The sequence below is a fragment of the Motacilla alba genome, chromosome 19, assembly GCF_015832195.1.
Source record: "Motacilla alba alba isolate MOTALB_02 chromosome 19, Motacilla_alba_V1.0_pri, whole genome shotgun sequence".
Lineage (NCBI taxonomy): Eukaryota > Metazoa > Chordata > Aves > Passeriformes > Motacillidae > Motacilla > Motacilla alba.
The window spans coordinates 585,816-609,521 of record NC_052034.1 but is presented as its reverse complement, the minus strand read 5'-3'; the positions used below and the strand labels follow the sequence as shown (position 1 = coordinate 609,521).

General features: G+C 45.5%; 1 protein-coding gene across 3 annotated transcripts; it reads right to left on the bottom strand.

Moving 5' to 3' along the window:
- Window positions 1-415: 415 nt before the first annotated feature.
- On the bottom strand, window positions 416-23,332 carry LYRM9 (LYR motif containing 9). Of its 3 annotated transcripts, none has more exons than XM_038158201.1 (5): window positions 23,150-23,332; window positions 12,975-13,047; window positions 2,269-2,470; window positions 1,619-1,711; window positions 416-609 (listed from the first exon to the last, which is right to left on the bottom strand). In XM_038158201.1, the coding sequence occupies exons 2-5, from the start codon at window positions 12,977-12,979 to the stop codon at window positions 592-594; spliced, it is 318 nt and encodes a 105-aa protein (XP_038014129.1). In that variant the 5' UTR covers window positions 12,980-13,047; window positions 23,150-23,332; the 3' UTR covers window positions 416-591. The 3 variants fall into 3 exon arrangements, with proteins under 3 accessions (XP_038014129.1, XP_038014128.1, XP_038014130.1); XM_038158200.1 differs by lacking the exon at window positions 23,150-23,332 and adding an exon at window positions 22,617-23,143; XM_038158202.1 differs by lacking the exon at window positions 23,150-23,332 and adding an exon at window positions 22,617-23,143 and having other exon boundaries at window positions 2,335-2,470.
- Window positions 23,333-23,706: the final 374 nt, after the last annotated feature.

Here is a 23,706-nt window from a genome sequence, read left to right as displayed (position 1 = left end):
ACGCCCAGCCCCGCACCGGCACGGGACACGGACTGCCGGGCAGCGGACACCCGCTACGTGCTGCACAGCCCTCTGAGGCCTCCGAGCTGCAGAGCAGGGCACTCTGAACACCGACCGGCCCAGCAGAGTGCCAGCCGTGACCAGCGTCACACACACAGGGCATGAAATGCTCAGACCCCAGATCCTCGGTGACTGTTGCAGGGAAATCTTGTCCCCAGAGAACCAGCACCAGTCCCCAAATCCTCGGTGACTGATGCAGGGAAACCTTGTCCCCAAAGAACCAGCAGAACCAGCATTATCACACACTGCTAGGGTTGATCCAGGCCTAACAGTATAATGGAGTAAGTTACTCAAACGTTAGGCAAGCTTGGGCTTTAACTTAGAAGTTCGTGATTATACAAAGCAATTTACAAAATTAAATTTCTTCAGCATTATTAATTTAGCTTCATGACATCCCAGTGAAATATAAATTATTGTATTTATATTATCCAAGACAAAATTTCAGGCAATAATTCTAATATAGTGCTGGGCTTGACTGCAAGTCCTCTAAGGATGTTTACCAATGTCCTCCTTGGTTTCATCCTTCCTCTTCTACTCCTGGTTTTTATACTGAAAAAAAAAAAAGAATTTTTTTTTGTGGGAAAGAGGACATCATAACTAAGTAAAAGTTCATACCAACAAGGATTTACAACTCTTCTTCATGGTCCACATACATTTATGTCCATTTTCTTTAAGTTAGATTGAAATTTGGTAGGCTTTCCCTTTGCAGTACAAAACAATAAATCAGGCACAGTTATTGACTAGATTGTACCTGCTGGGATTTGGTTACTGCTAAAATATCATAATCTGGGACTAATCTGTGCTTGCTCCCGTAACAATTCTCATTTGGATTTCATGGACTGGCAGAGAGAAGGACTTAACAGTCACTTAGTAAATTAAATCAGATATTTAGAGAGAAAGTTGAACTTTTGACTTGTTTCATTACACACCATGTTAAGGTATCACACTGCCCAGCCAGGCTGAAATCCCAGGAAGCACAGGTGACTCTCAGCTGTCTAATGGAAACCATCTCATCCTTTCATCTGAGAAAGCAGTCTGACAGCACAGGGGCAGATCCTCTGGGTGACAACTGTGCACAGGGGAGCCCAGCAGCACAGCTGTGCCCCTGCGTGGTCTGTCCCCGATCTCTGCAGCCATGGGCAAGGTCTGAGGAAAAGCAACAGCAGTTCATGTAAACTGTCTGAGGGTAGATGCTGTTAGGAAAGCAGATGATGCACAGCAAGATGTGGCTTGCAAAATGCTGTATTTTAATTTTTTCTCCTGCAATAGAGTGATACTAGCCACCACTGCTGATATTTAATAGAGTTCTACACTGAAACGAAGACTTATACAGAGACCAACCTAAATTGTTACTGGTTCTGAAAAAACCCCACCATTAGTCTATACTGACTAAGAGAATTTTTAAACAAAAAGTGCCAATCACAGATCCTTCTGGCTGGGTATTTCCTTTCACCCAGACACTTCAACATCCAGGACAACAATTCGCTATTCAGAACTTGCTTTTAAATATTTTCTTCTTTGCTCTGAAACCAAAATGCAGACAACCCGAAGCACTTACTTTATTCATCACCCAGTCAGCATCTTCAATGGCTCTCTTAATGATCTGCTGGATTCGCTCAGGATCGTCTTCATCAGCATGGACTTTGAAACTCTGCAACATTCCAAGCGTCACTGACTTGTCAACACAACAGTTGTCAAAATAAAGATAGCATTGAAATATCAGAAAAATATTTGTTGCAAATAAAGTGTTGGTCTAAAAGGGTAAATCTGCACATTGTAACACCTGGCCATCCTCTTTCCATAACAAATCTGGTCATATGGAATTTCATGTTAAGTATTTTACTCCTTTCATACATCAACAAGAAAAACCCCAGAGAACTTCAATTCAGAACAATTGAAATTGTCTGGTATGTCAAAACTAGAAAGAGGACAACAGATGTGATCAAAGGCATGACATTACTTCCATATGAAGTATAGAATATGAACAGTCAGATGAGATTTAACCCGGTGGGGGGGATATATAAATGACTGACATGGAACCAGTAGGTTTCACCATAAAATATGTGTTTATGGAGTAAGTAATGACTGTTCACTCTCTTGACTAACACAGGAATTAGAGATGAAAGCCAAGAAAAATAGGTTTCAGATTCAAAGCAAACAAAAAGCAATGGTCCTTCACGCAGCCCCACTACAGCCCTTCAGACGCACCAAGGTCTCAAGGCCGCAGGGGGGCAGTTTGGGTTGGTTCAGCGGCAGGAGAGCCCCGGGACGCACCTGGCGGATGGCGTGTCGGTAGTGCTGCCGCACGGGGCCCGCGGGCAGGCGGCGGCAGCAGCGCAGCAGGTACCGGTACAGCTGCACCGAGCTGCGCACCAGCTCCGCCTCCGGCAGCGGGGCCATGGCCGCGGCTCTGCAACACAGCGAAGCACAGCACCGTCAGCGGCACCGCGGCACGGAACGAACACCCAGCCACAGCACGCAGCGAGAACGCGGCCGGCACGCCGAGCTGGGCAGCGGAACCCGCAGACACCTTAGAATCAAGCCCGACCCGAAATGAGAGAGAACTGCCGAGTTTATGGACAGGCGGGGCTGGCTGTCACTGCTCGAGGGAGGAAAGCACAACGGGCAGAGCTCACCCCAGAGGATCACTCGGGGGTGAGAGCAGCCCCGTGAGACACAGTGTTTACAGACAGGCTGCCGGGTGACTGTCGCTGAGTGCCCAAACCTGGATCAGCCCACAGCCAGGATCCTTAAAGCCCTTCAAACTCCCAGTGCTTTCCTCGAGCATCCCTAGGAGCTCATCCACATGGTGTCTTTATAGAATGGGGACGCTCATAATGGCTACAAATGCTGCTGGAATTTAACAGTATTTCCTGTTTTGTCATTCTGTCAAGAATTTCAAGGCTTCAGCTGGAACAACATGGATAAATACGGGAGAAGACAGAAAGAAACATTGTTAGGTTTGAAATTTTACATGTATTGGTAACAGCAACAGGAAAAGAACAAATCTACCAAGTTTCACTTCCATAACTATATTTACATGTGTAACAGTAAGTCCGTCCAAGTCCTATAAAGTGCTAATCAAAGACTGTAAGTGCCTTGTCATTTAACAGATGGTTGCCATCTGCAAAGAACTAAATTAACATTTGGAAAAAGGCACTTTTTACATCATTACTCTTAAGAATAGAAATAAACAAACAACTGAATAATGAAGTAGGTGCATGCCATTGTTTTAGCATCCATTATGATACCTACTCATTATTTGAAATATTTTTTTCCTTTTTCTTAAGTAATTTGAGTCCTTTAGCCGAATGTATTTCAGAGTACACCACAACAGCTATTACATGGGCTGTATATTTGCATAGACCAAATCTTGTTGCAGTGGGGAAAATCTCCTCTCCCTGCACCTATAAATGCCCATCATAAAGGCGTCCAAATACTGCCAAGCTTCAACACATTCATCTCTTGTTTCCTTCCCATGTTTTTTTCTGTAAAATATCCTTTTCTCTTTCAGTGAAACCTATGCTGGGCATCAGCTCCATGCATGTTTGGTTTGGATTAATTTCACTTTGGCATTCAAGCAGGGGAGGTGATTACACACCTGACAGTCAGCTGAGAGATCCCCGCTTCCCCTACAAGCAGCAGAAAGATAAGCAACTCCAAAATGTGACTCCTAACATATAGACTGAATTATTCCCTGCCCTTCTCTCCATGAGAGAGAGAAGTTTTTATCATCCAACAGAGAAAACTGGCATATGTAGTTGGATTCAAATTGATCTGAACCCAAATTTAACTTCACACACGTTTTTTGGGCTATATTCTTGGCTGGTAAGAATTTGTATAATTCCACTGACCCAACCCTGCATTCCACATATTCCCACTTAATACAGTGAAACATCCCAAAATTCAATACAGATCCCAAAATACACTTTGGGACCAGAGCCAACTTGTGAAGTTGTTTCTAGGCTTTGATGTGTAAACTCATCATATGTCACTGTGCTCTAATTAAACCTAAGTGGTGCAATAGATTTCCTGTCACAAATGCAAAGATCCCTCATGTGCTGGGACTGTCCAGGACAGCTTGCTCCAGCACACAGAAAAGCAGCTCTGGGAGAGAGGAAGGAACCAGTCATGGAAACATATGGATATGGAAAGATGAAGCTGATCAATGGAATTGAAAATGTTTCACTATAGATAATTAGGAATTTTCCACTGCAGTAATTTTTCATAGGAAAATGATGAGCTGTTGAATTCAAATTGTGTGACAAATACATTTGCACGGATAATTTTTTTCATCCTTCACCTTTCATAAATACTGGACTTTCTAAAAGGTTTGAAGATGGAAATTTTTACCCCATCTATTATCAAACTTAAACTTCTATGAGGCTCTCATATTCAAATTAAAAAAACAAACCACCTGAGTTCTGACAGATTCACAGTTCCAAAAATGCTACAAATGCTGTGATATGGGCAAGCTTCACAGGGAAGTTTGTCACTAAAGATCTATGTTTTCCTTAGGATGTAACTTCATCCGCTGAAAACTTCACTGGAAATCTACCACAGCACATGGAAAAACTTCATGGCTGTTTTGGTAAAGTGGCTGTTTAATAATAAATAATCTCACGACCTGCCCATTGTGGAGTTCTAAGATACTGGTGCCCTGTACAAGCTCACCTCAACAGGGACAAGATCCTGACAACAGGTAAGCCACCCTCTGCTCCTGTGCTCCCGATGCCCTGGAGAATCTGCACAGCCTCTACTGTGATTTGCCCCTTCCTTGGCACAAGGAGGACAATGAAGCACAGTAAGAATCTGCACTGTTGCCTTTTGTTCTGAAAACATCTCCCCTTGAATCCCACAAATGTTACCAGTTTTATCTGCCACGCAAAACCCCTCAACCTCACAAAATCTGGCTATAATCCTGACTAATAATGTAAATCTCCCTCTGGTAACTTAAATATCGTGCACAGCACAACAAACAAACTATCTACACCAAGAACTGTTGAGTCAGAAATAAAATAATCCACTAATTGTGCTTTTCTGGAATGGATGACTGTATAATGTCCTAATCAGAAGGCTGAAATCACATTTGCATTTAGATAAAGCCTCGTTCACAAAGAGACAAGTATAAAAGGAGACACTGAGACTATTGTGGCATTTCTCTGCATTGCATAATCATTTACATTCCTGATAATGATATTCAGATAGTGAAGCAAAGGCTGACCAAAGCAAATTAATCTTCACTCTGCCTTAGCAGCTTTGGCAATTGACCCCGTGCACAGCAGAACCTGATGAAGCTAAGATGACACTATGCCACTGCTCTCAGTTTACTTCTTTTTCCTGCTATTGTGTTTTTCAAGCAAATCCCCACAGTTCAACAGTCATCATCCCAATCCCCCCTAACTAGTTAAACAGCCACCAAAGCTGGGCTCCAGAGACTAGCAGTGTTAATTAAAGGACTGCGAGAGTTACCTGAGCTGTTGCTGTTTACAGGTTGGCTCCTCCCTCCTGCTCAGCCCTCTCTTTCCCCAGCAGACAGGCTAGAGATGTGTTTTACTACTTTGAAGTATTACACCCTCAGAAGTCTTAACTCAGGAATTTATGATTCCCCATCCTCATCAAACCTCATGATCTCAGGAAAAATAAGAATGCCAAAATAACTAAGAAATTTGAAGCCTTTTGAAACCTCTTTAACCACAAAACATCTTAGTTCATGCTGTGACACCAGTCCAGGAAGGCACCCAAGTGAACTGCTGCTACCCAGAAGGTTCTTCCTCTTTGGTCACATCTGTCCTCCCTTCCAGGCTTCCCAGCTTCAGGCCTGTGAGTCCAGCCCCGAGTGCCTGCAGCAGGGACAGAACTCCCCACTCTGGGACACAGCTGCCCTCGCTGCCTGTGACACTGCCACACGTCCCCTCAGTCCCCAGTGGGTCACGGGAGCGCCTGGCAGGTCCAGGGCAGCGTGAGGGGCTCTGCTGCCCCAGGCAAACCGGCCCACGTCTGTCTGTCCATCCGCCCCTGGCTGCTCACAGGCACTGAGAGGCTCGGAAGGCTCGGCAGCCCCAGGCACGGCTGCCCCGCAGCCCAGCCCTGCTGTGTGGGTGAGCAGGGACAATGCTGCAGTCACTCCCAGCAGCCACGTCTCGCTGGCTCTCATTGAGGTCGCGGCGCTGATGTGATCGCTTCTGACGAGCCGGGGCCGGGCATTGTTGGGGTTTTGTCCTTTCTAAACACGGGATGCAAAGTCCCCTGCATGAGTGATGGCAGCCAGGCCTGTTCACTTCTGTTTCTGCTCCTCTGCCCTTTATGCTTTGATTGATGCATGAGGCAGAAGCAATGTCAGGTGGCTCTGCAGAACCATTTGGGGGGCACAGCCCTGAGGTGTAAAGTTCGCTTTACACAGTATTTGTAGAGCACATGAAGGGTTAAGAACTGGCAAATGAGATCCTGAAGATCTCTGTTGACAAGGAATCATCACTGCTAGGACACCCTTCATGCAGTTCTACAGCATCAGGATCAGGCCTAATGCTATTCAACAATGTCACCAGTTTAGAAATGTAATAAACTTATTAATAATAAACATAGAAAACATAATAAATTGTAAATGTAATATAAATACAAAATATAGAATTGTAATTGATAAAACTTGAGAATGACAGAGAGTGCTAGAGCTGGGCCTAATGACTACTTGTATAAATTAACCAAAGCCACAGGGCAGATGCCTTACTTTATGCCCTGGTTTGGTATCACACAGCACAGACATGCAATACTGCAAATAAACCACTCAGGCTTTTGCAATCCTACACCAATGAGGAAACATGCTGCCCATGCTGAGGCCAGATTACCTTGTTCTGTATAATTAATAAGCATGATCAGACTAATTAGAGTAACATTCTTTGGTGCATACTCACTAGTGAGGGACAGGAACCTTCCTGGTTTAGGTGCAATTCAAACTTCTCCACTTCTTTCTCCTGAATATGATTTTTGGGGCTTAAAGGAAATTCTGCAAGGCACGGTCTCAAAAGAACTTTTTCTTCTCAGCTCTGAATTGCTCAGTTCAACTGAACAAAATTAATTTTGTTCACAGTGGCCAAATCTGTACGTATTTACCTTTGGGATCATGCCTGAATAGGAATTGAGTTATCAACTTTAAGCCAAAACCGCCTGTTCATTCCTTTTTTTGTAAAGATTGTATTTTGAAATGATCCAATGCTTAGTTCCAGTTCAGCAATTGTCATTCTCCCAACTACTTCATGTAGTTAGTGCAACAGCTTTCTGGCTGAGGTTGATTCACCTTCTGAAACATCCAACTGGGCACCAAATAAGCCGCCACAACTGCTCCTGACAGACAGATACCCAGCTGGCAGCATAAGGCATGGAGGTGCCTTTGAAGGGCAAAACCATGCTGTCAGATTAATGACCACATTAGCTCTATGGGCTGTGGCTCAAACAAGCATGGGAAGAACAGTAAGTCTTACATAAGGTTTTGTAGTGGTTTCTCACTGCTCAGGAAGGACTGAAATTGAGTGAAGTTTATTTTACCATTATTCTTTAACACATGCTTACTTTGCTCATGCAATTCAACTTTATAATTTTTTCAAGAAAAAGTCAAGACAGTAAAACAAGGAGCTGTCAGTGCAGAAGGAGCTCTTCTTAGGAAAGTGCAAGAGTTGCAACCATCCCACCCAGCCCACAAGGGAATAAACCCTGTGCAGCGTGACCTCTCCTTTTCCTGCTGCCCCAGCACATCCCTTCCAGCCCTGACTGTGCACATAATCCCTGGATGGTGATGGTGGGGCTTGTGCCCTGCCCTGGGACCTACACCTCATCCTGGAATTGTCCTTCCCAATTCACATTATCCTTCACAGCAGTGTCAGGAACAACTCAATGTCTATTATTCCAAATCCACACCTGCTGAAATTTAGCATCTGCCAATCCTTCACTCTGAATCACAGTAATAATCTGAGCCAACCCCTTTCCTGCATAAACCCTGTCTGTGGTGGAATTAGACCACGGATGAATCTGCCCCACCACACTGAGCAGAATCCACGTTCCTGGGAGCAGTGTTTATAAGCAGCACTATTACAGGACGTGTAAGTCTGGGAGCCTTTAGCCTCTTAGGGGGATTGGCCCAGCTCACTAATCAGGGATTGTTTCCATACCAACAGCTAATCAGGGGCAGATCCCGCCATGTCTTCGGGACACTTCTGCGCTCTTAAAGCCACAGCTCAAGTTTTCCCCAAAACTTCAGTGTCACTCTGCAAGGCCTAGTCTAGCTCAAAGGCAATCTAAGGAAAAGGAAGGTGTGGGCAGCCAGAAGCTCTCACAAGTACAGACATCCCCAGAACCCTGCAGGACATGTGCTCTCGGGGGTACAGGGCTCACCCTGAACTGATTTTGCTCTTGGGGGTTCAGGGCTCACTCTGAACTGATTTTGCTCTCGGGGGTACAGGGCTCACTCTGAACTGATTACACACAGCACACCAACTCCACTGAGTAACTACATCAATTTAGAGCTCTGGCAGAGATGAAGGGGGGAGAGAGAACTCTTTTCCCTTTGCATTTATCAATACTCATCTGAGTGAATGAGCGTGGCAGGACAATTCTGAGTGGTAAAAGCATTTGATGGAAATGGAGCTGCCTTAGGTTTCACCCATGATTCTGGTTTGTTTACATCTGGTGAAACCTCAGGGAAAGGGGGATAAAAGCTTTGGTTCAATGGGAGTCCTGGTGGTAACCTCCAGTGCTAATAATTAACTCAATTATGCTGAATTAATTTGATATAATTATCGGTGATGAAGCAAAGACAACGACCCAGAGAAACTTTGAGAGACAGGAAGAACAGAAGTCTTAACAATACAAAATACCCTATTAATAGCATTTTTTTCCCCCCAAACTGAGTCAAAGACACAAAATGAGTTCATTACAGTCATCTGGCTTCACTCAACCCTCCAAATTACACCCATACCCCGACAAATAGCTGTGAAATCCAGCAAGTGCACTAGAATTACAGCAGGCCCTGATGAATTTGACAAAGCACTCAGCACAAGTGTCTGTCCCCATCCAATTACCTAAACAATGAAGATTTAATAATACATTTAAGAGATCCACAATGCTTCTCCCTTAACTGAAGATGTTAATTAAGAACACTTTTCTGTTGTACTGTTGTCAGTTGGGTGTTTTTTTTGAGGAACAATCTGGAGGATGCGGCTTATGGAGTCTTTTCATGTGCTCTGCACTTTTTATCTAGTATTTTCAGACTTATTCAGTTCAAAATAAACAAACCCCAACTATAAAAACCAAACATCTATCTTTTTCCTCCCCTATTTAATATTTCTGTGATTTGCTTTGAAAGAGTATTACAGAAATGCCTTCCCTGCTATGAAAACACACACATTTTTACTGAGGGTTTTTTAATGCTTATGTGTTCAAAAAGAAAAGAAAATGTCAGTGGAAGCAAAAATCAGATGTGGTTAAGTCTCGGGAGGTGGGTTAAATGACAATGAAACCCAAAGAATTCTATGCAAATTATTGCTGGAAGCATCACTGGAATGCCCCAGGACTGAGCCCTGCTGCCTCACCCTGCAGGAAGCACCCCTGGCCTGTTTCAGGGCCAGACAAAGCCTTCAGCACCCCGAGCCCAGCCAGGGAGAGCACCCCAGGCCCGGCACAGCCCCGAGGCTGCCCCTGCCCCGTGCAGCCCGGCACAGACCCCACACGCTGCAGGTGGGGCTGCAAAGGCCCAGGTAAACTTTCCTTGCTTTCTTCCCCTCCAGGGGCACTGTGTGCACGGATTTAGCACTACGGGCAGTACTTGCCCGTTGTAAGGAATTGAACAACTGGCAGCACCACTCTGTGAAACCAGGACCAGTGACATCCAGCCACGGGGACCTGGGTGCCTTTGCTCTCTGGCTTCAGCCTGAAATGCTGCTTGACTTACCCCTGTCACGATGCTGTAAATACACAAGTTTTCAAGCTTCTACTGCATTTTTATTATCCTTGGTGACAAGAATAAAAATATTACCTCTATCATCACCAATTGCTTCTGAAGAGAGATTCCAAGTACTTAGATGCAAGAAATGAATAATATTTTTCCAATTTGCTAAGTAGGTGCTGCTCACACGCCCCCAGATCACTTCCTCCCTGAGTTCTGCTGGTTCTCAAACACAGCTGATCTTTCAGAACTCGATTTAATTGCCACCAGGCTCTGATCAGACTCATCAGTTTAAAGCAAGCTCCATTACATCCATAATTTATGCATTTGTTTTCAACAGATCCTTTTGTGCCCAATACTAAGGGGGCAAAAAGGGTTTCCCATGGGGAAGATGCTGTTTTTTAAAGAACAAGTTTTAGAAAATACTATTTCTGTAGAGACACCACATTTTAAAGTGGCGTGAGGGATTTTTCAAAGGCTCTGACCCTTCTCTGGACAGCCACTCCAACTCTGTCTATGCCTGTTTCCTATGATTTCTTTCGTTCAGAGAGCTGAGTTATTGCTGCACGGGGAGACATCCTCGGGAAGGGGCAGGCAGGGAAGCACAGCTCCCCTCCTTCAGCCAGCACAGGAACGAGCTGTGGGCTCACAGAACCCCGTGCACCTCATGGCCCTCTGACACACAGGGGGGCCTGCGTAAGTGAGGAGCTCAGCAGCCCCTCCCTGCCAGCACCCGCCTCCCCCAGAACTCCCTCTGCCCACCCCCAGCCCTGCTCTGCCGTCACAGCCTTCATCTTCCCTTTCATGGATTTGTGCTTGAAAAAGCATCACTGCCTCGATTGTCTATTTTCAGCCTGTATTTAAGAAAACCCTTTGGTTCCATTTGTAGCCACATCCTGTCTCAGCCTCCCCCTCTTTTTGTTCCTAAATATAAGGCTGATGCAATTTGATGTGACATGACAAAATAGCACATTTGCATTGGCAGAAACTTTCTCTCAGCAGCAGTAATTAAAGGGAGTAGATGAGACATTGCTGAAATTGGTGTTTATTTAGCCTGGAAATAAAAGGCTTCAAGATGTCTTAAGAGGGATGTTCAAGTGTGTCACGACCGTGAAACTCATCAATGACTGCTGCCTTCTACAGGCTTCCTTTCTGACAAAGAAACGGTCACTCAGACAATGTCATTGATTTAAAGAGAATAAAAAGAGAAATCAGAGTTCTCTACACCATATTCCTAACCAGTGAAAATTATTTCATGTGTTTCTTGGGATTATAAATAGCACCAGGACACTTGTGGTTCCACGTAAGAGAAGGCCAGTCAATCTCTAACGTTAGAGCACAGGCTCTCTCAACATGAGAAGAAAACCAAGATCTCATTGACCACAGTGAGAATCAGGCACTTCAATATCTGAATTTTTGATCTGAGATGCAACAGCAGAAGACAGGTACTCATCTTCACCTACAACACAGAGTTTTGTTAATTGTCAAAGACAGAAATCCAGAAACAGCAGCCTGAATCCTGTAAGTTCAACAGGATTCACACTACAGATTAAAATCAATCTACAAAACTCATGAATTACTGTGTCCAGTTTTGCTGAACAGATGCACAGAAAATACCTGACAGGGTCAGGTAATGTCAGCTTTCTGTACTCTGTTCCATTATTGATGACAGCAGTAGAACACAGTAGTGGAAGGAGAGCAATATTTAGAAGTTGTGGGGGTTTTCTTGGTATTTAGAAGGTAAATTTAGTTTACTTAATCCATATGAAGAATTCAGGGAAAGGTCTGGAAAGGCCACAGGATTTAGCAGACATAATATGGTTTCAAGTGAAACTTCCTGCTCAGGAGCATCTTCCCTCTCCTTGTGCACACAAGGCTATTCTTTCAAACCCATCTGTGATCAGCTCAAAACCGGCAGCCCACGTTTTGAGCAGGCTCGTTTCCATCCTAACACAGATGGCACCAAGAACAGGGCAGGCCAGAAAAAAATCAGTTCGCATATTATGCTTCAGTTTTTATGGGTCAGATTACCATTCAAAGCCATCAAAATGGCAACCCATATGTGATGTGTCTGCCATCGGAACTGAAGTGATACACCATCAAAATCTTAACGGGGTTGGTTAGGCAGCATTTGATTAACCGTTGACTAAACTCTGATATTTAAAAGTAAAGACATTTTCCTTCCCCAAAATTTTTTTACTCTGACAGACCAATAAAATTGCTTTGGTGAGCCAATAAGGAAGGAAAAGACATTTTGCCATCTTCATCCCTGAACAACGGCATCGGCACGGCTCTCTTGGCAGAAGGGAGCTCAGCCTCTATGCCAAACATTCGCTTCCTCCGTGAGCCAGGTGCAGATGTTGGCTATGTCATCTGGTCCAACTTCTTTGTTCTACAAGCCAGGAAATTGTTCCCACAGCTTTGGGGAGAAAATGGGGATCTGAAGAGCTCTTTGCATGCTTTCACTGGTGGAAGAATATCAGGTGTTTTAAAGACATTCTTGCAGGAATAAGAAATGTGTCATTCCCCCCACTTGTGATAATTAACCCGCAGAGAGCCGTGTCCTGTGGATCCCAAAGAGATGCTGCAACAAGGTCAAAGCCATGGAATTCTGTTCCCAGCCTCCTACACATCCTCTCCTTCCTGCAGTGCCAGCTACAGCCCATTCCCTGCTCTAGGGAGGGCATTGTCCCATATGCTCCAAAGACCCTGCTGCCACAGGGACAGGTTTTAAAGTGGACAGGCCTCTTCTGGGAGAAGTCTATTGAATAGTAAAAGGTATTGGAAACATCCCACTATGTTATCATGGCACCTGGAACTCAACTGCCACCACCCTGTGTCACTGCTGCCAATGAGAACATTCTTCATTCACAAGTTTTTTCAGCCCTCTGGCCTCTCTACATGATATTTTGGTCAATGCTGAGACTTCAGGTGCATATTCTCAACCAGATACAAGACACACAATGAAAAATTCACTTACAGCATCCACAGTGGAGGAACTTTAATTATCTTCACAGATTAGGCCTGTCCAAGTCCAGAAGTAAGCAAGAGACCTGCAGAGAAGAATCAATTTTCATTATCTGTTTCTCCTCAACTCGCTCCTTGAAGTGCCATTAATAAAGCAGTGCTGAGAAGCCCATCCACAGCTCAGTTTATCCCTATGGGAGCTTTCACTTTCATCTGACCAGTTACATCAGACATGAATGTATGGCTTTAACAAGAACAGGCTGCTGCTTTCAGTCATCTACTCTGAAAAGCTTTAAAAAATATACCCTACAAAAAGATTTAGGTAGAGAGAAATTCTGACTGAGGAGAACTGACCCTTCAGTATTTCCTGGTAAGCGTTGCTGGAGGTAAGAAAGCATTTACCTCCTTTAAAGAGGCACCGTTTCTCGCACTCGGAACTCTGTGCAATGACATCATAATTACTTTACAGTATTCTGCACACAAAAAACTGAATTGGACCCAGGCAACAACAGACAGCACGCAAGAAACTGCTTTTTCTCAAACACACGATTGTATAGTGAGTAAAGCAAAGCAACTCGCTCTCTAAAGCCAACACTAAATGGTTTATTTAGAACCTCTCCTAAGTTTGTTGAAGTCAAGCAGATTTCTCTGGCTATCCAAAGACATCTGGATCAGGTTTTATCTCAGATCCTGTCACAGAGATTTTCAAAAACTACTTAAAACAAAAGTCCGGGAAGATAACGACAGAGACTCTGAACTGATCTGTTTTGCCTCCTTTTGAAAGACTCGAGTCTTTGAAAAATCTAAGGCAAAACTCTCAAGCACATTTACAAACACAGGGATCAAAGACAGCTGTTGCCACAGATGATTTTTTTTCCTCCAAATATTTAATAGCAGCAGAACTCGGTGACATATGATGATTGACAACAGCTTGGGATGTTCAAGTTTCGGTATCTAATGCCAGCACTTATATTTGCCCTCTGAAGGCCACATCAAGATGCTCACAGGCAGACTTACTGGAATAGGCAATGTGAAATAGGAACCCAGAAGAACAGATTCAACTTTAAAAGCTCATCCTGAGTCCACTGGCACTTTCTAGCTGTGGTACAAGAACTGAACACCAAAAGCTGCCTTGTTTTCATCCATCACCTAAATTTTCCTTTCTGAGAGCAGAGGACCTCTGCTAAAGATCTTGGCTGAGTGCTGCAGAAAGCACCTCTCATTAGCATTGTTAATTAGCACTTAGCAGATACACCTGCAGTTAGCTATCCCACCAGGACATTCACCATGCCCTTTCAGAAGTGCAGTCCTCTGTTAACTCAGAGCCAATGTAATACCCAGAGAGCAACACAATTAACTTCTCCTTAGGCTGATATTCAAACCAGCAGTTACTGCTATAATTCACTTAGCAGAGCATCAAGCACCTGGGCTCAGAAAGCTTTCCAAAGCTACTCCAAATACACCCAGCTGAGCTTTGGGAACACAGCGAAACAGTATCAGTTGCTCTGTTTCATTGTGCACTGATAAACAGTGCTTAAGGTCTAACTTGAATTTCCACTTTGGAAGTGTCTTTTAAAGAAGAGTTCATGTCAAACTTGAGGTTCCTTTGTGCTGCCAAAGTGTGTAAAGAGCACTGATGTAAATGTGAATTACACTCCTGACACAGTTACTAACTGGTGTAAGTTAGTTAAAGCCAATAATCTCCAACTTGCTGCCCTATTTTTATCTACTAAAAGCCCAGTGCCTTCTTGTGATCCTCCAGTGCAAAGCTGACCTGCAGTCAATCCCTTCTGTGCATCAGCTTGGTGACAAGATTCCTGCATGTTCATATGCCACCTCCAAAGAGCTGCAGCCTGGAACAATGGCTGCAGACCACTGGTGATTTTATATAACCTTTAAAAACAGATAATTAAATTCTAGTGTGCCTCTAAAACATGTTTCAGGAAAACAGGCTTACTTTCCAGGCACAGACATACTTCTGAGCAAAACCTGGGAGCCCGTGTTCATTCCTGTCCATGAGGGAGCAACAATAATGCTGTTCAATTTCTTATTTGTCCTGTATCATACATGCTCGCCATGTCCAAAAGGAATACAGAAATGCCATCTGTAAAGTCTTTACACTTTAATAGTGATTGGTAATAATTTATTGAAGGTAAACAGGTATAAATGTGCCGTTTCTAGCACGCTAAAACTTATTTATCCATTTGTCTTCATGATTTTTGCCCACTGAAACAAATTTCCAAAGTCACACAGATATTATTTTTCAGAGGGCTGCCAGTGCTTGTTCATGGGATGATGAATCCCATTCATTGCATTACATCCCTGTTTCTGTGTGCCACAGCTCTACTTCCCACTGCTGTGAGAACAGGACCAGGAGCAGAATCAACTGCCCTGCTCACACCTTTCTTCCCCAGGAACTGCTCAGCTTCCACTGGAGAAACACTTCCATAATAATCTGACCAGACTTCTCCCTGGTTTGTTTGCAATGAAAGAGTTAATATCTGTGACCCAAATATGGAGACCCATTTTAAACTTGCTGAAAATTGCTTTTTAATCCTAGCTCTCGAGGATTTCCTTTGAAACCATCTGCCATGCACGCTGGGTACTCTTTCCCTGTATATATGCAGGATTACTATAATATGGATTCTTTTGTGTAACTTAATACATTTCAGCATATTAAAAAATTAGTTGAAATTTCCATTCTCTTCTGATTTCAAGTGCCATTAAAATGACTGTAGAAGTCAAAACCACTGACAAAGCCAACACCCATCTTTATCTTATTTACTGCAGTATTTACCTTGCAATTCTAATATTTAGTCAGTCTGACACTGGCTGGGTTTAAGGAATAGTTATGAGTTATTAATATAACTAATGCACATGCTTCAAACCAAGTTCAAAAATTCTGCTGGATAGGACTGGATTTAATCAGGTGCTTTACCATGCTTAAATTTCCCATGCTTACTTTCAAGTCTGGAAGACACAACATCATCATTATTAAAGATCAGGAAATATTTCCCAATATTATTTCAAATCTATTGCCCAGCTTTTTCTATTTTCTTGCTATGAACCTTTATGCAATTAGTATATGTACTATTAAAATACAAAGAGAAAGAAAATCGTCACACCTGTAAATAAACTGAATTTTAAGATTGGCACACGCAACTATGTATATTTTAGCAAATATCCAAAACTTAAACCAAAGAAAGTATATTGCTTACTATCACAATAATCACAGCCAGAGTGATTGAAAATAGCAAACATTCAGCAAGCTAGATTTAGAATCAATTTATTGAATCAGCCTATAAAGAAAAAAAAAAATCTAGATCCCAGCACAATTGTCAAGCATCTTCAGAGTGAAATACTTTTTAAAAAATGTGATTTCCCTGCAAATACTCTGAGAACAGAAAATAAGGACAATTATTTGCATAGGTTTAATCCCATAATGTGACACTGATATTTCAGGAGCCAGACAGCCAGCAGCCTGTGAACTTCTTTGTTCCACATAAACACATCTCAGAGCACCAAACCTGTGCCTGGGCTTCCTGAGCAGCCCCGGGTCCTCGCTCACACGATTCATTTCACAGCCAGTCACCCAAGAGCTAATGCAAGTGAGCAATGCAGAATCCCCCTCCAAACCAAAGGGAGGATCCCGTTCCCTTTGATGCCTTTTCCCTGGAAAGGAGCTGTGTTAGATGGGATAAAAATATACAGGATAGATCTACACATGCAGCTGTTGGAAGAATATAGAGAGGAAAAAACAAGCAAATCATTTTGTTTCAGCAGTAACAGATGTTGAAGCATCATCCTGCAGACATGTTACTTTTAATACAATACTGCTCATAAAGTGAGGGGGGGAGGACAGAATCAATGCCCAATTACCCAGTTTTTTCAGGGTTTCCATTTTAATGAGCTTCCTGGATGATTCTGTCCTTTTAATTTTCCTCCTCTAATAATCCTACCAAATTAATTTTGTCTAAAACATCAGCAAAAAGAAAATCAGCTGCCTAACAAAACCCTAAGATTGCTGGTAGCAGGTTCTTAAAAATTACATGTTATACATCATTTACTTCTGTATAAATGCAGAGCAATTCCCAAGATCCTACAGCACTGCTGGGATTAGACCTGAGTGGCTGAAAACAGCCTCATGTCCCAACACATCTGCTAATGGCAAACGGATAGAAACAGACAACAGTGCAATGGCATTTGCAGATAGATCAGTGCTGGAAAAACAACCAAATGCAGAACAAATAGATTAAAGCCACCTTTCTGTGGCTAAGGGAGGGATTAGGGGAAGCCTGGCCTGCATTCCAGCTGCAGACTAGCCTGCTTTCCTGCCAGACTGCATCTGCCACTCCTTTACCAACAGTGGCAGTGAGTTCCCACCTGCCACCTGGCCAGCCATGTGAGGAGCCGGTGACACCAGGGGTGGCCGCGGGGCCTCTGCTGCAGCCAGAGAGCACAGAGCTCACATGCCCTGAATCCACCGGGCAGCACGAGCCCAAAACAGCCCTGCACACCCTCTGCAGTGAAGCGGTGCCCGGCCTCGCAGGCAAGGACAGGGCAAGCACGAGCAGGAGCTCCGGTGATGGCACCTCGACCTCGGAACAAAAAAAGTCAAGACAAACCCCCAGCAGCCACAGCTGTTTACAGAGCAGCTCCCTTACGACCCACTGGTCCCCCAATACCACAGGAATTAGTGATGCAGAACTAATTGATACAAATCTCCTGAGGGGAGAGTTGCTGCTGGTTATCTCAAGATGAGAAATTTAGTCCAGAAGGATAAATTGGACAGACAGCTGAAAAGCTTTAGTTCTCCTGGTAGGAAAGGAATTGATCTGGTAAAGAAAGCCCTTAAAGAGATATTATCATGTCAAAAAACAGGACTAGGAAAAACATTACGAGTCTTAAGACAACTGAGAAACCTCTGAAAACTGTGTTTATATCAGCACAGCTAATTATTCCCACCTTCACACAAAAGATGAAAAACTGAAGATGTCAAAATTTTAACATTTCTCCTAGTTAAACTTATGTTATGAATATAATTATGAAACTGCTATAAAAATCCCCGTTCTTCAATTAGTGATTTAATTTTTGCATCTAGTATTTTTACTTATCAATTCCCCTTCCACCAAGCTGAAGAAAAATAGAAGTATTCAGATATTCACAGGAATGTAAAAGATTCTATTCATGACTCTGGCAAAAGGTTGTGCCAGACTTTTCTTGATTAATTTTACTGCCCAAACCCTCAAATCCATCATGCATGATGTGACACAAAGCTGAGTTCAGCCTATCCAGGCTGAGGCACACCCCACCAGCTGAGAATCTCTGCTCCCCACAGGGGCCACAGCCACCCTGAACCTTAGACAGGGCAATTCAGAGCACCTCTACTCAACTTGTGGCTTGGCATTGTTTCAGCCACCAGCTTCCTCCAGAAACAGCGGGTCGTGGAGAACAAGGTCAATCAACACGTGACATATTTAAACAAGCAGCAAACAGCGATGCAACTCTTGGAAATACCCTGAGTATACCACCACACTGAGATTAAAATCATGCATTGCTTTTTGCCTGGAGAGGAGGAAAAGGAAGAAGCCTGCTTCTCTCCCCTCTCCAAAACCCATCACTTAGGGATGCTGCTCGCACAAGGACAAGTGCCTTGTGGTGATGCTTTCAATTCTGCACCTTCTAGGGAAGATAACACACTGTGCAGCTATTTTAAGAACATCTCATTCACAAAGGTCTCCAATTCCGTCTTCAGAGACAGAGACGATTTTCTTGCTGCTTCAACATCTTTACTGGCTTGACATTTGCTTCAGAGGGAATTCATTTGCTGTTCCAACATCAGAATGGAGCAAGAGCAGCTGCCAGGAGAGGGATAAAAGGAAACACTGTCGACAAAGATCAGCAGGGTCATTTCTGGTGCAAAGAAATATAGAACAGAGAGAACTGCAGAAATGACACTTTCTCCAGAAAGCAGCAGGGGAGAAAGATGTCCCCTCTGCCTCCTGCAACTGGTGTTTAGGAAGGGACTGAACAATCAGGCTTAACTTTGTAAATGACTAATTATTACAAACCAACTGTAAGCCCCTGAGCATTCCCACTTAAAGCCAAGCTCATGCTTAAATGCTGCAGTCAGCAAAGAACTCGCTAAGTCCTTCAGAACTCTCAGAAGAAAACACTTCTGGCTAGAGAGCTCTGCAGAGCACAAGCCCAGTGTTTAGGAGGTGACATTTCTGGGATGATTTCAAGCTGCAGTGCTCATCCTGACCATCATATCTGCATATGGAGCACACTGGACAGACTTGGGGCAGGGCTGTGATCCCACCACAAAAAACTGCTCTGCAAGAGCCAGAGGGGGCTGATGGGCCAGGGAGGCAACGCAGGTACCCGCAGAGTCTGATATCCAACGTCAGGGAGAAGCACAGTCTTGGATGACACCATCTGCCACTGACGCCAGCTGTCCCCTACCCCATCCCAGGCACATGATGCTGCCCTGCTGCACCATTCCATCATTTAATTGCTGTCCAAGGCAGCGCCACATTGCCACGGCGCTGCTCTCAAGAGTCACCCTGCCTGTTGGCCCGACAGCCTCACCATGGCTCACCTGCTCCCTTGGATTACTCGATTCTTTTCCCTTTATCTTATTAAAATGTTGCCCTGAGCAGGGCAGGGATTTGTCCCTCATTCCACAAGACAAGCAGATCCTGCCCTTCCCCTAGATGAAGGAATATTGCCATCCTTTCAAAAGTTAGGACAGAAACCTTTATACACAACCAAAGCTAAACCAAAATATTTCTTCCCCTGCTCCTCTCTGAATTTTATTAATGGAGGAATTTATTCTTTTCCAGTTTCATGGAGAAAAGGTTTTAAAGACAAAAACTCTGGAAAATTATTCCATGTGAAGAAAAGGGCTAACATCCTCAAACAGCAATTTTAATCCCATGACATTTCGTGTATTTGCTTATTCTGTTGCACGTTAGGATCACAGTTTATTTGGAGCGTGGTATTTATCTGACTAACCAAACCTGCTCAGATTCACAGGCATGAGCACCATGCTTCTGACACCTTAAGGGCTCCAGCATCAGGATTTATGAATCAAAGATTTCCAGGGTGTTACAGAACGCTGAGGACTGTATCTGCAGAGTGTTATATCAGGGTATGTGTGGGCTTGTCAAACACCCACAGGATAAATTATCAATAGTGCAGCTCAGAGCACCCCTTTTGTGGATCAGAGACAAATCTGTGCATTTTATTATGCTTTGTTCCACTTAATGTTGTTTTTTTCTGCATTAAAGGTTCACAAAACCCCTTCATGACTAAATGCTGAAGGACATTCACACACAACACACGATCAAAAGACTTACTCTGATATTTCAAGTCCTGTTTTCACAGCTAGTCATGTGGGACAAGAAAAAAATGCTGACAAGTTAATCTGGAACTGGACAATTACATTTTATATTGTTCAAGATACAATCTTTTTGTAGAATTTTAAGGTTAAAACATTGCTGAGGAGCATTAAAGAAACAGGACTAGCTGATTACAAAGTGTCTACCATCCCTTGCCTGCATGCAGAGCACTGTCAAAGAGATTATACCCCTGCAAACCAAGTGTCAAATCCCAGAGGAAAATAAACCTCTCAAGAGTCAGAAAATACTAAACTTGAAGCTGTGGATTTTCAGAAATGAACGCGTGTGAGCCCTGTGTTTCTGATGCACAGCATTGACTCCTACACGCAGTAACAGACCTCTGCTGAGGAAACAAAGGGTCTGTTAGGTGAGCACTTGGCAAGTTTCATGGTTTCCTTACTACCCTTCTGCTTTTTCCTTACACACACTTCCCTATGATTTAACTTGATCTAGTCCTCCTTAACTTTCACAGCATGAAGAGCCCAAAAAGCAGCTGAACCGAGAGCTCTTAAGTTTCACAGTGTGACAGAGGCCAGGGCCAGCAGCTGAACGCCTTCATGAAGCCAGTGTGCAAGGAAGATACACTGGTTTGGGTGGGCCACCCAACGGTGGCACCTGGCAGAACTCCATATGGGCACCGAGATAAGTGCACCCCTCAGCAGGCTTGCCCTCACTGAGCGGGGCTGCTGCAGCTTCCCAGGCAAACAGAGCAGCACGGCTGCAGTGTTTAGGGCCTCTGAAATCAACACAGTGGGGCCCAGATGTTACCAGCACTTCACAGATGAAGCTGGGCACTGCAGCTGGGAGTGATCTGGTCAAGGACTGCCAGGAAACACGTGCCAGTGCCAGGACTGCAAACCCTGCACTTCTGCTGCTGCTGGGAACCCACCGACAGGACAGCATCTAACAACACTGCCAGGGCTCTTCTGAGGCAAGACACTTATTTACCCAGCAGAGAACCTAAGGGAACAAACAGTTAAGGTGACACTGTGTGCTCAGACTTGACTAATGGCACTGAGACACTGACCTGCAAACACACTGAGAACCCAGCTTCCCATACAAGGATTAGCAGGCCACTGCTCCCTTTTACTACTTGAAAAGGTTTTGCAGAAGAGAGAAAAAGAAAACTCCATAGTGAAAACGTGTGGGAGAGTTTTAAAAGCCTTCCAGTCCTGCCAACACAGCCTTTTGTACCCACTTCCTTCCCTCTCCCCCACACCACGCCTCCCCAGAGCCGAGGGGAGGCAGAAACCAGGAGAACCCTTGGGGTGTGCCATACTCAGACCCAGCTTGTTATCAGCTCCCACAGAAACCTCAACCAGACAGCTACAAACGTGAGCTCTAAATAAGTATTCTGTCTCTTCTTCCAACAGGTAATATAAAATGGCTGTAAACCAAAATTTGCTTGTTTTTTTTTTTGTTTTTTTTTTTCTTAAGTGCAGACTCTGTTTTTAAAATTGGGACATGACAGCAAAATTCTGATATAATTCCAGACTGGACTATTAGTAACGGTGTTTCCAAATGCAACAGGGATAGCTTTAACAAAGGAACCCATCTTCAGGCCTGCAAGACTTTTCTTGACTACATCCTCAAAGAGCAGGCAAAAATTACCCAAACCCCACTGTTATAAAGTATCCCCAAGGTATCAAACCCATTTTTGCAAAGATTTTGCACTGAGGTTTTGGGACTCACAACAGGCTGTCACATTCATGCTCTCTCCTCCTCCCCTCACAGAGGAGCCCGATGCTGTCCGGTTTTCACAGACAAAGAGAAAGGACAGGTGACAGGACTGGACCCTCAGGGATCTGCTGGTGACACCTGCAGCTGTCCTGGCACAGCTCTGCGGGGCTCTTGCCCTGCCCAGACTGGAGCCAGGGGCAGCAGAGGGGCTGGCAGCCCTCTGCCAGCACAGCACGAGCAGATCCCCGCAGCCCCGACTGCCTCTCAACTGCTCAGCTCACTTACCTGAAGGAACCTCTTTATCACCCTCACGGTAATTTAACTCTACCACCATGGGAAAGGCTCCAGTAACCTGGGAGAGTTTTTCTGAGGTAAAACTATTAATCAGAGATGATTAATATTCACATGAGAAAATGGAAGGTGTTAAAACTGTCGAGTTTTTACCCACCCCTGTGTTTTAGGGAACACTGATGCTTTACCCAAAGACACTGCAGTCCCCAAGCATGCAGACTGATAGCGTGAGGGAACTAGAACAGCAACCAAAGAATATTTTGGCCCTGGTTAACACGTACCTCGCAGTGAGCCCCCAGAGCATGTTCTGAGCACGCTGAAGGGAGCCTCGCAGGGACTGCCTCGGGCAGTGGGCCACGGCCGCGCTGCTGGGAGCATCTACACCCTCTCATTAGCGGTTTATTTCCCTTCCCTGCCAAGGGGAGCTCACGCGCGGCGTGACAAGGTGCCACCACCTGCTGCCACAGCCCAGGAGCCCCGCTGCCCGCTCCGCATTCGCCGCTCCCCGGCCCTCAGAGACTCGAAAAACAGGCCCCGAAACCCCACAGACCCCCACGCCCTTCGCGGGCAGCCCCCGTCGGCCCCCCGTGCTGCGGGACCGGCCCTGGAGGGACGGAGCGGGCTCGGCCCGCAGCCAGCGAGACCCGAGGGCACCGTGACCCGGGCGGGAGCAGAGAGGGCACAGAGGGAGCCGCCGGCGGGCACCGGGAGCGGGCAGTGGGAGGCCCCGCAGCCCGCCCTCACGGCGGCTCGCACCCCGCTGCCCGCCGCCCCCTCAGCGCCCACGGTGACCCCGCGCGCGCCGCGTCCTCACCTCACCCCGCCCCGAGCCGCTATTGGCCACGGCCGCCGCCCGTCAGCAGAGCTCCTCCGCCCATTGGCCGCTTGCCGGCTGTGGGCGGGCGCAACGGCGGCTTCCTCATCCGTCACGCGGCGCCGCGCTCCGTGATTTGCGGAGCGGCGGCTCCTTCGCCGCCCACCGGCTCCGACCACTGGTGAGGGGAGCTGTCGGTCACGCCGCCGCCCCGCCTCCCAGTGCCATTGGCCCAGTAACCTCTTTTCGGGCTTTCGTTTCTCTTCATTGGCTAATTGGATTGGATGGGCGGCTGCGATTGGGCGAAAAGCGGGTCCCGGGGGCGGGCCTTGGCTGAGGAGCAGAGTCCATTGGCCGGCGGCCCGCTGTGAGTGGCAGGAAGGTGAGGGAGGCGGGGCCGCCCGGGGTGAGGGTTGTGTGAGGTGAGGGAATCTCGCGGGGTCTCGGCGGCTCCGGGCGCGGCGGCGCGCGGTGATTGGCCGGCGGGGTCACGGGGGCGGGGCCGCGCCGCGGGGGGGGCTCCGCACGGCCGCGCGCGGTGGGCGGGGCGCGCCGGG

Bases quoted from the DNA above. Each gene is read 5' to 3' on its own strand.
- LYRM9 (XM_038158201.1), bottom strand. The intron at 1,712-2,268 runs GTGCGTCTGAAG...GGAATGTTGCAG, and splicing joins CCTGCGGCCTTGAGACCTTG to AGTTTCAAAGTCCATGCTGA.